Source organism: Rhinopithecus bieti, unplaced genomic scaffold (genome assembly GCF_001698545.2).
Source record: "Rhinopithecus bieti isolate Rb0 unplaced genomic scaffold, ASM169854v2 scaffold_4916, whole genome shotgun sequence".
Lineage (NCBI taxonomy): Eukaryota > Metazoa > Chordata > Mammalia > Primates > Cercopithecidae > Rhinopithecus > Rhinopithecus bieti.
Window position 1 is genome coordinate 448,317 of NW_016804605.1, and position 12,405 is coordinate 460,721.

A 12,405-nucleotide genomic window follows, 5' to 3' on the forward strand; every position below is an offset into this window, starting at 1 on the left:
AGAATCTAGCCAGCTCATTATAAAAAATGTTCCATTTAAATTTTAAAAAAGGTTAAGAGAAGACATCTTCTTCATTTCTTTTATGAAATCCTCTCAAAACAGTTGTTAGACCACAGGAATGCTAAGTCATCAAGAGACTAAGAACACTGTTTTCCCTTACTGGCAAATTATAATCATGGTACTCAAGGAAAAGTAGTTGAAAGTTAATCTTTAGTCTTGTAACATTTTACTACAAATTAGGAATCTCCACAAAGCCCAGTATCCACTGACATGAGTTCACAGTTACAGCTACTCTAAGATTCTTCTATAAATCTAAACAAGGGCACTTTAGAAAGCCAGTATGTGGGAAACTCACACCTCCCCGCCATCTATATTATACATTCAGAATGCTGCCTGCATTTTAATATTACCCAATACAGGCTACATTTATGGGAAAATCTTTTTGCATCTAATCTGAATGCTAACTACTGAGATTGAAGATGAATCACTGAATGCTTTAGCTAAAACATATTTAATTGTAATCTTTCTTATTTCTAACAATTCAATTAGCTACTTACAGCATTCAACGAAGCTAAAGACAAAACAAAACTGAAATAATCACTACTGTACACATCTCTATTCTTCATAAACTTGAGGTTCTCATCTCTCACCATCTACAAAAGAAGATTAATAATTATTTTATGAAATGGAAAATATTCAATATGTGAAGGACATTTCTAATGATATGTAAAATATAGGTAAAAGCACTTATAAAAGTGAATTATAATTTATAATTCCCCTTTCTCAAGTTTTGAACTTTCAAAAGAGGAGAGAGAAAACCTTCCTTTGGAATACAAGATGTTATAAGAACTATTATTCATCAAACCATACCCTTTTGGGAAATTCAGGTAAACTGTCACATGAAGGACAAATAAATTCTAACTTGGTATTTTAGGCAGAAGGGGACAAATAGAGCTCTCCCAAGCACAACCAACTCCATGCTTCCTTTGTATCAGATGGCTTAATTCTCTTTCTTTCTTAATGTAAGACTCCGTATTTTTCTCAAAGTCTCTTGTTCTAGCTACTGAGCTTTTGATTAATTAGTATATAAAGTCTGGACTGAGTAGACAGTTCTGAATTTAGATCCTTGCCCTGTGACACTGGCACGTTTCTTCTTTTCTGAACCTGTTTTTCCATCCAAAAAATGAGAATAAACCCTGATACTGCACAATAATCTTTCACAAATTAAAGATTTGCTTAAAGCACGTAGCACACAGTAGGTGTTCAATAAATAATGGCCAATCATTGTCTTATTAGTCCTACTCAAAGGTTATGAACCTTGTTTTTCTCTCCAGACAAAATAAGTTTATTTTGGCAACATGGTTTCTTTACTGCCCACTCCCCACAACATTGTTTATTTGTGACATCTCACACTCACACAGCAGGTCAGTGATTGTGCCTGCCAATCCTGAGTGTGTATTCACACTTGTGTTCTTAGCACTCCATGGCTCTAGCTCTATGGTCCCCTCTGTGGCACGGCATAAAAGTTTCATGAGACAAATGTGTAAGATAATGTAGCACCAGTGGTACGACTAACCCAGCAGGAGTACTTCTGGACCTACGGGATACATTTTGATGTCCATGTGGACATTCCTTCTTAGAATTTTTTATATGGTTCTTACCTGGTATATTCGAGCAGGCATTTTCTCCACAAACAGTCCTTTCTTCTCACCTTTTTTAACCAGCTTGGTAAGAATAGACAGCCGGTCATTGTTAGGCCTATGGGGCCGAGGAGATGACTGAGGTGAAATTTCTGGTGAAGATGGAGCTGACCTAAGAGACAGAATCAGAAAATTTTGTCTAGTATAAAATGGCTATTTTTTCAGTAGTTAGTAAGACTTGCCACATTCACATAAACAGGGTATTAGACTTAAACTATTTGATTATTATACATGTATCGAAACATAAAACTGTACCACATGAATATATACAATCGTAATGTATCAATTAAGAAATTAAAAAATGCAATACCTTCTAATTAGTTGGGAGAACTGATTGACGTTATAGAAAATAGTGCAGGACAAACTTTAACACAAATTTTTACTTAATTGGCATATCAGATTTAACATTTAGTAAGCACAAAATGAATTCTTTCTACATATTATTGTGAGATATCTTTCCCAGCCATTAAAAGCAGTGAAATAAACTTATCTTAGAGCCATACACTCAAAGTCTTGTAAGAACAAAGTATTAAACCAAGTTTTCAAATTTAATAAAACACATATAGTCATATTTCTCACATGAAAAAGTAAACACTTTCCTGACCCAACACATTAAAAGGCAAATTCACCAACGACAGGACCTTTAAAAAACAACAACATTCTGACAGTTCTGGCACAGTACTGTGCTTTGGACAAAAAGTGTATTCAACAAATGCTGCTAACATCAAAAAAAAAAAAAAAAAAAAAAAAAAAAAGTCCAGGTGTGGTGACTTATGCCTATAATCCCAGCACTTTGGGAGGCCTAGGTGGGAGGATTGCTTGAGCCCAGGAGTTCTAGACCAGCCCGGGCAACATTGGGAGACCTCGTCTTTACAAAAAACAAACAAATATCTGAGCCTGGTGCCTCTTGCCTGTGGTCCCAGCTATTCGGGAGGCTGAGGTGGAAGGATCGCTTCAGCCTGGGAGGTCGAGGCTACAGTGAGCTATGATCATGCCACTGCACTCCAGCCTGGGTGACAGAGTGAGACCACTCTGTCTCAAAACAACAACAACAACAAAAAAAAAAAACAAAACACTTCAATTCTAGAATGAAATAACTTACGTGCATCTTTCTAAATATGCAACAACCTCTTGCCAAGAAAATAACCAGAAGCAATAAGAAAACGGATTTATTTTCTTTTGGAATTCTTTTAGAATTTCTCTCCAGCTTAGCTAATTATCTTTAAAATCTCAAATAGTATATTCTCACAGACCACATCATCACCACAGAAATCACACAGCAAACTACAGGGAAGAGACACTTACAGAGAGAGATCTTCAGCTTCCTGTCGTACAACGCTGACTCGACTTTTCTTTGGTAATACTGGGGAGTTCTGATCAGACACCCTTTGGTAGAAAAGCATATAGGCATTCCAGTATCTTCGGCGTACATCAGTGTATGGGTTTGCTTTATAACAAGACATGAAGAAAGACATCTGTAAATAAAAGTTTTTCTTGTCTTGACAATCTAAAACAAAGGGCCCATTATTCCAGTAAGTAGTTAACTACTCCCTAAATTTGTAAAATGCAAAGTATAAGTAAAATATGAGCGTCTTTAGAGTAGTGCTTAGCATGGAAGTCAGGATACTTCAGTTCTGGGCCTAAGATTGACCTCTTACTTGGAAGTGATATAGGCGGGGGCAAGGAATAAGGGATCAGTATGGTAAGTAAGAGAAAGAAAGTAAGTATCCTAGGGAGGTCTAAATGTTAAGCAAATAGCAAGTGACATTTAAAAATATGTATATGGCACAGGATGCGGTAACTGGCCTCACTTAACCATTTCTGCCAAGATTAGCCAAATCTAGGTAAATTCTGACAATACTATATCCAACCCGTAAAGGTTACCACCATAAGATGCATGGCTATAATGGCATGGTATCAAAATCGAATACAGTGAATCCAATACAGCTAAAAATTTAGAAATACCACTAGAAGATTTCAAAATCAGGTTTCTGAAATGCCAAGGTCTCCGTCAAATAGCTTGTTATCAAAGAGCAAGTTCTGATTGGGTTGTGCTTCTCCTCATACTCTGTTCTCCTGGGAGTGGGGGTTGTGGAGGGGAAGACTGCTTTGCCACACTGCATAATAAATATGGTTTTAAAAACACAGGTGCTAGAAATGTCTTCTCTAATTAGTCACACCTCTATATTAGTGAAAAGGAAATCTGAAAATTTTAATGGATAACTACTTCCAAAACTATTTTTAAGGTTCAATTGCTGTATTCATTAGTTTCTCTTTGATGCTCATTTCATCCTTTTAACTTACTCTCAGCTCCCCTACCTATCCCTCAAGGTTGTTGTAAGAAATTATTTAAAAAAAATTTTATAAACACCTTGAACATTTTCACGCTGGTTATTAAAGAGCTTGCTCATGGTTCTATAGCTAGAATAGCAGTATAATAAAATCACAAAATCTGTTGTTTTATATAAAGAATACTATTTTATAGAAAACTATAAATAAAAAATGGAAAATATCCATTTGTAAATACTTACTTTGATCATAAACTTTTGGTCTATATTCTCCTCCAAAGCATTCATACTCCAGGGTCTCATCATTTAGGTCAAATTCTTCTATAACTGTGTCATTAAATTTATACCACTTTCCTTTTCCACACCCTCTAGAGCCCAGAAATCAGACAAACATTATAAGGTTAAAAAAATCAACATTCTCATCCTTAGCATTTATCTCTATGTACTGTCTACAAATAAAGCAGGTGATTATCATTTGAAAATATCTAAGAAATATGTAGTAACAATTATTTCAATTTCTAAAACAACCTTTCAAATTGAAGGGGTAAAACCAGTTGCATTAAGCTTTAAAACTTCAAAATGAAACACAGTCAAGAAAAATGCCAAAGTGTGTCTGCACCACAGTGGTGACTATGGATGATAAGGGAGAGCAGGGGAGGGCAGAAAGTGAGTAAGTGCCGCCTCAGGAAACCCTTACCGCCTGTCCTTAATGAAGGAATAGTAGTGGCCTGCGTGTGCCTGCCCACTGTGTACGATGACACCGACAAGTTCATAGTTTTCTGTGAGGGCAACCTTTTTTCGTGGGGATCCTCCACCTCCCTGATCCATACTTCGCCCATTTTCCCCAACTTCAGAAGAAGAATCTTGGCGAGCCATTCCTGAAACTGTGTAAGGCTCCATGTTTAGCATCCAGGGAAACTACGTAAAAGCAAAAAGACCATATTAACATTGATTAGTAACGTATACAGCAGTACCCAGTTAAGTGAGATCCAAATAAGAGGATGTGTTTTCCTAGTTTAAGCTAGGAACAACTACCTCTCCAATTCAAATATAAAATCTCAGAAATGCTAAGTCTGAGAAAGTCTAAAGTAGTCTCTGGTTTGAGCACTAAGGAAGGCATTTTCCTTCGCAGTAATCACTAGGGTGCCTTCTAGAAGTGAGGCTACTGTTTCCAGATCTGCCTATTCCAGTAGCAGCAACTGCCTAAGACAAGGGGCTCTTCATAATGCTGAGACAACAGCCTTAACATGGTAGATGGAATATGAAAATAGAAAAAGGAAAAAAAAGGAGTGAGGAAATGAATGGTTGTGAAAAATTTCAGGAAGAAAAAAAGTTACCCTTATTTGTTCATCATATTTAATGGAACGTCCACTTTCCCAGTCAAATCCAAATCTCATTAGGTGAATTACCAAGACGCTAGGCAAAGATTTAATACAGGTCCTTTTCACAGTTATTCTCTAAAGACAAAAAAAAGAAAAAAGAGCAAATGTGAATGATCTCCACGGAGAAAACAAAACAGCACAATAATTAAGGCAAAGGTCTTTCTGACCCATGTGAAAACAAGTAATGACACAATCTAATGGAAATAACAATATGAGCTTACTACTGATTTTACATAAAACAAAGACACACTATGTGAATAACAAATTAATCTTGTTTTTTAAAAAGGGCAAACTTAATACCTTTTCTTTACACTTTTCACAGTAGTATGCGTTACTTCCCTCTAGAACTTCTCCTCTGACGAATTGGTCCAAAGAAATTTCCAAACTCTGACAAGAAGTCACTCCTAGATTGAGAGCCATGAAAGCTTCTTCACGCTCATATCTGATTAGGAAATAACAGAAAACCCACAATCAGCAATGGAATTTAAAACTCTTCAATTACCATAATTGAACACAGAACTACATTTTAAATCTGGGAGTCCCTTAATATTTTAAAAGTCCATTAATAAGTTAAAATGCCAATTTGTGACAATTTAGAATTGCTTAAAATTATGAATTTCAATGAATATTTTCTTAACCCCACAAAGAAATTTTTTCTACTTCTGGAAGTAGAAACCAAAGAAATTTAAGTCACTAAATACTTATAGATCTATTGAGAGGGAGAGGGTTCTAAGTCTCTTAACAAATGCAAAATTTACAACATACTAGACAAATCACTTCAAAAGGATGTTTATTTTTCCTGTCAGTGATATCTTCACTCACCTGTGAGGACAGTCTTTACAGATCTTCTGATCAGAGTAGATGCCCTGAAATGTATTCTTAAAAATTTGGTCTCTCCCCATTTTCTGTTGGAATGAAAAGTTACAATTTTAAATGATGCCTCCAGAACTTATGAGTATACAGAATTTTATCAACACATTGCAATTTAAGGGCCAAAACAAAATGAGTCATTCTGGCAGTGTCAGCTGCGATGAATGGAGGCCAAACCCATTATTGGCCCCATTGTCAGAGTGATGCAGACGATCAGAAGAGGAAGAGGAAGAGGAGGAGGGATGGGTCAGGTAGAGCTAATGACAACAGAATGTTCTGCAGGGGGATTCCGAATCCTTCTCCCTGTGCTACAAGGACCAAGTTAGGGGCAACTCTCGGCAATCTTTTCTTTTTTCTTGTGGATAGAATGCCATCAATTTGCAAGTTACTTTATAAAATGGAAGAATTGTGCCTACTGATGAGAGGCCAATGCTGGCAGTGACAGCGGGATCTGCGAAGGCAATATCATTTAGGAAGTCTGCCACATGGCTTACAGGGTAGAGGTAGAGAGCTTTGGGTTTCAACAGCACCACAAATAACCTTTTAAACTGGCTCCTTTCTCCCCTTTGCCAGAGCACTCTCTGCTCTGCACAGGGCCGTCAGCTCACTGGTGACTGCAGCACTCTTCTGAGGCCAGATTATTTCAGTGGACACACAGAAAGAGTATGTAGGTAGGAATGGCTATTATTATGTAGTAGAGATTAAGAGTTACATACTTCATTGAGCGTTAGATGAATTAAGAAAATATACAATTCTAGGCCAGGCACAGTACCTCACACCTGTAATCCCAGCACTTTGGGAGGCTGAGGTGGGTGAAACATCGGAGGCCAGGAGTTTGAGACCAGCCTGATCAACATGGCGAAACCCAATCTCTGCCAAAAAATAAAAAAATTAGCTGGGCGTGGTGGTGCACACCTGTGATCCCAGCTACTTGAGAGGCTGAAGTGTAAGAATCTCTTGTACCTGGAAGGTAGACGTTGCAGTGAGCTGAGATTGTGCCACTGCACTCCACTCTGGGTGACAGAGCGAGACTCTGTCTCAAAAAAAAAAGAAAAGAAAAAAAAGAGAAAATATACAATTCTATTGATCTGTGTTATGTTTTGATGTTTAAACACAGAATACATTATAGTTCTTATGTTAAAGATAATCAATTTCTGATTTGTCAGTTTCACAGTAACCTCAAATTCTAAGACACTATTCTCATACTATAATTAGAGTTTGAGGGAGTTAGAGGGAAAGTAAAACTTGTATTACCTTGAGATATTCATCCATCTGATCAATGAGACTAGTAAAGAACTCATATGCATCCTGCTGTTCTCTCACATAAAGTTCTTTATTCCACATCTTGAAAATCTATATAACAAAATTAAATGTTTTAAAGGAAAAGTAGCAATTTCTGAATGTGGTAGAAAGGGAACATAAAAGAGCACTTAAATGCTTCTAAAAATCAGGTTCACTATTAGGATGTGAACATTTCTAGTAAAGTGAGACTAGCTTGTATTCAGCCATCCACCCTTTTTCCTAGTCCCCTTACAATCATAACAAGTCTCTGAAATCAGAAGTGGATACTGGGTAAGATCTAGGCCATGGAACAGAGAATTTCTCTCTTAGAAACTAATCAACCTATGGGGAAAAACACAAGGTGATCCTCCAATATGTGAAACACAGTACAGCAATGTTTCAAAGTAATGTTCTTGGCCGGGTGCGGTACCTCACGCCTGTAATCCCAGCACTCTGGGAGGCTGAGGCGGGCAGATCACCTGAGGTCGGGAGTTCAAGACCAGCCTGACCAACACGGAGAAATCCCATCTCTACTAAAAATACAAAATTAGCCGGGCATGGGGGTGCATGCCTGTAATCCCAGCTACTTGGGAGGCTGAGGCAGGAGAATCGCTTGAACCCAGGAGGTGGAAGATGGCGGGAGCCAAGATTGCGCCACTTGCACTCCAGCCTGGGCAATAAGAGCGAAACTCCATTTCAAAAAAAAAAAAAAAAAAGTGTTCTTTATTTAAAGACATTAGTGAAATTGGCACAGGGTCAGGGGAATGATATGAACAAATATTGCAAAGAGCTAAAATAAGAATCATGAAAAATATTCAAAACAATTAAGATGAGCAAATTCCTAGGAATTATGAATGACTATTCTCAACATTCTAATGATTTGAAACCAAGTATCAATTTCAACAAGGGTATACCAAATCCTTTTAGAGTTTCTTGGCAAGGAATTAGTCTACAGTTAATAAAAACAAAAAACCATTATCATTAGAGAAAGAATGTAGCCAAACTCCAAATATTTAACATCTTTAAATCTCAAGAGTTACTGGGTGAAATACCTTCCAAAAATTCTCAGGTACATAATACTGCAGCTTGCTTTCCATTAAATGCCCAAAGAGAGACTGCACTTGGTAAAACACGCTATCATCTGGATTGTCTGTGTCATCATCCACCGAGAGTAACGACTGCACAGAAAAGAAACATACCAAGCTTGAAATATTTAAAATGCTTCACAGGTAACTCTGACATATGCACACGTTAGTACCCACATTACTTTTTTAGAATGTTATGTATGTTTGGACATTGCTGTAATGCTGCAGATATTTAACTTCAATAATTTCTTGCTGGTGTAATTATGAACAAATCATGTCCTTAAGGTCTGATTATGAAAATCGGTCTAGTATTAAGTGCAGCCCAATACACATGGAATACTCCCAAAACCACTGACTACCATATTATAAGCCACTACCACATTATCATAAAGTGCTCATGGTAGACCCCATATATTTCTAAAATACTAAAACTGTAACCTTATGGAACATAATTTAAAAACAACTTTGGAGTTCAAAATTCACATTAGGCCAAGTCCATCTGTAATACAGGCAGCTTATTACAACAGCAGCTTTATAAAAATGTGTGATTATAAACAACATGTCTCTACACATCTCAGGAGCTACTAAAAAATCGCCATGTCTCGTTTTAGCAAACCCCAAAAGCAATAAAAAACTATGAAACAATTTTCAAGTAACGCACATATTATCTATCATACCAAAAAGGATAGAAAAAGGAAATCACCTCAGGGAGCCCAGGTTGCATATACAGCTGCTGGAAGACTGCATTCATATAACAAGTTGCACCACCATTCCTCAGCCCCACAAACCCTGAACTGGACCTGCTATCCACTGGGGGAAGGTACTGGGAAAGAGAGGAATAGAAACAGTAGAGGAGAAGAATGAGCATCTCTGCCACAGATATATTTATACTATAGCTATGTGGGAGATACATTCACAGATTTATCCATCCAGCATGTTATGAAAGCTATGCTGGCAAAAACCTATGTTCATGAAGTACTTCTGCAGATGCCGATATAATTATCAAATACTGCTATCTCAATGTTGCTTCTTCATTCATAAAATACCTGGCAGATAGGTGCATATTTGCTTATCTATTTATATAGTCACTTGATTATCATTCAACAAATATTGATTAAATACCCTACTACACGCCAGGCACTGTGCATGGGATATAAGAGAGAACAGAAATGTGCATGGCTCCTGATCTCAAGGCGCTTATAGTCTATTAGGGTGAAGAGGTATAATCAAGCAAATGTCCTGATATATATTCATGAATTAAGGTAGTACTCTGAAAAAAAGGAATGTGAGTCTAGGAAGCGATTACCATGAAGGATCCTGACCAATCTGGATGGTAAAAGAAGGCTCATATTGTAATTCCTTTTAGAGAAGGTAACACTCTTCTATTAAACTTCTTCCAGTAAACATATAATTAAATAGGTGATCATCCTACCATTTTACTTACAGGTGTTTTGAAATAACATAGACCCCAGTACAGAGCTTTTCTAGGTAGAAATGATCCAGAAAAAGCATAGTGGATAAAGTTCAACATGGCATTTCTCCAAGTGGAAAAGGATACTGTAATTTTACACTTTGAAATGCTATTATAGCAAGATCTTGGTTCTCATGCCATGACCAGAATCATGTTATCTGCACATATCAAGTATCTGCCTCCATGTAATAACCAACTAGCAGACATAAATGTGTACGTCTTCTAGATCTCAAGGAATTGCTAAGTATTACTTATTCTTCATTAACATCAGACATATACTTAGAGCAGGATTATTTCTAAGACCTAATTAACACTGACATTTATTTGTAGTCCAAAGCATAGATTAAAAAAAAAACTGGTTTATAACAGTGTTAAAAATATAAATATCTAACACAGATATTGCCTTCATTATGCCGATATAATTTTGATGTAAGGAAAATATAAAAGTTCAAAATCTGATTAAATAAATGCATATAAAGTAACACATAACCTATAAACTAAAGCATTATAAACCATTTTGATCAATCAAAACCATTTCCAATTTATGACAGCCCACATAGTTCTAAGTCTTTGCCAAGTGCTATTCCCTCTATTTAGGACATCTGTCCCCACTTCCTTTCCTACCTAACCCCTATGTTCTGTAATACTTAACTCAGGCATCCAGAGGGTAAGTCTGACTTTCTGTGATGTTAGAGAACACAAAAGGCAGCTTTGAAAGCATCCTCCCATTTCTGGTCTGGTATTCCAGTGGACCTGCAATATACTTCCCTCTCGCAGATCCCAACATACACTAAGCTATTTCATGGCTCCACAGCTTTGTTCATATTCTTCTCATTACTGGAATGGAATGACCTTCCCACCTTGCTTCACCTGGCTCACTAGTTTTTACGGCCCTATTTTAAGTTTCATCTCCTCTAAGAAGCCTTCTGAGCTGGTGGTGAAGTGCCTCTCTGTGTTAGTAGAGCATTCAGGACATACCTCTATCTTATATCGTATCACATTGTATTGAAATTATCTGCTTACGGGCCTCTTTCACTATACACTGACCTGCTTGAGGGCTGGGATCCTATTTCCATTTTTGAGCTCCAAAAGCCAAATATGCCTCTTAGCACATACTAAACTCAATAAATCTTCATTGAATTTAACTGAACATAGGCTGTACTGTGATAGAGCCAATGTCTACTTGACTTGTACCTCTAGGGTCTGGCCTATGCCCAGCACAAAGTTGCTCAAAAAATAGGTTGGAAAGCTACTTTTTACTTATTTACTTGGCAGTTATTTTAGAATAACTACCAAGCAACTTGAAAATGTCTCTCCCTCTTTAATTAAAAGGATACTATTTCACAATATATTCAGTATATTAGAGTGATACTATAGCTTATACTTGATTTGAGTATGTGAACATAGTAAGCAAAATAATAATACTGACTTTTTGTGGTCAGCAGAATGCAAATACAGTCTTAAAATTATATGTTTAAGAGATCATTCTAAAAAAAATTAGGTTCATCAAGGTCTAGAAAACCTACATCAAACTCCTTGGTAAGAGCAGGGTCAGGTTGGTGATGCATAGAAAGCAGTTCTTTTATAATAATTTGAAGATTTGAAGGTGAACTATCAGCCAACATCACAAGGACTTCATAGGCTGCCAATCGGCTATTCGCTGTACTACACCTAGAAACAAGACACAAGTCAATTTCAACAATGAATAATCTACTTAAATTACTCATTAAACTAAAACAACAGTTGGAAGTAGAAGAGCTCCAATTTGTCCAATTTGAGGATAAACATACTTAACTCAGGTCTAACCTCAGACATCCAGTAATCGAGAGGTCATGAATACAGAAGGAATTAATAACTATCTTCTTGGCCTGATGATAAAGTAGCAAAATTCTTTCACTTATGATCAGAATAGTCTTATCTAATGAATGGATCAGCAAGAATGGAGGAGAAAGAGTAAAGAGAACTCTGTAATAAAGATGACATGGGAATAACTGTCTTTCAAATAAAATAGGTATGTAGAAAGATTTTATCGCTGTCATCCTAAGATCTGAATATATAACTGGCAGCAAAAGAAGGCTGTAAAAACCAGAATAGATAGCTGTAAACATTTTATGTGAACTTTCTATGAAAAAATGGAGACAGAAATACAGCTTGTCAAATCAATTCGTTTAAAGTGACACAAAAGATAACTAGCGGCTGGGCGCGGTGGCTCAAGCCTGTAATCCCAGCACTTTGGGAGGCCGAGACGGGCAGATCACGAGGTCAGGAGATCGAGACCATCCTGGCTAACACGGTGAAACCCCGTCTCTACTAAAAAATACAAAAAAC

The 12,405-nt window shown here is 36.9% G+C and overlaps 1 protein-coding gene across 1 annotated transcript in view; it reads right to left on the reverse strand.

Moving 5' to 3' along the window:
- Positions 1-12,405, reverse strand: part of USP24 (ubiquitin specific peptidase 24) — a 150,815-nt gene that overhangs the window by 26,621 nt on the left and 111,789 nt on the right. The window contains 12 exon segments of the mRNA XM_017869403.1: positions 558-653; positions 1,662-1,812; positions 3,006-3,147; positions 4,232-4,356; positions 4,686-4,906; positions 5,326-5,445; positions 5,671-5,812; positions 6,193-6,275; positions 7,495-7,593; positions 8,574-8,699; positions 9,310-9,429; positions 11,604-11,748. Of these exon segments, the coding sequence (XP_017724892.1) occupies positions 558-653; positions 1,662-1,812; positions 3,006-3,147; positions 4,232-4,356; positions 4,686-4,906; positions 5,326-5,445; positions 5,671-5,812; positions 6,193-6,275; positions 7,495-7,593; positions 8,574-8,699; positions 9,310-9,429; positions 11,604-11,748 (1,570 nt within the window).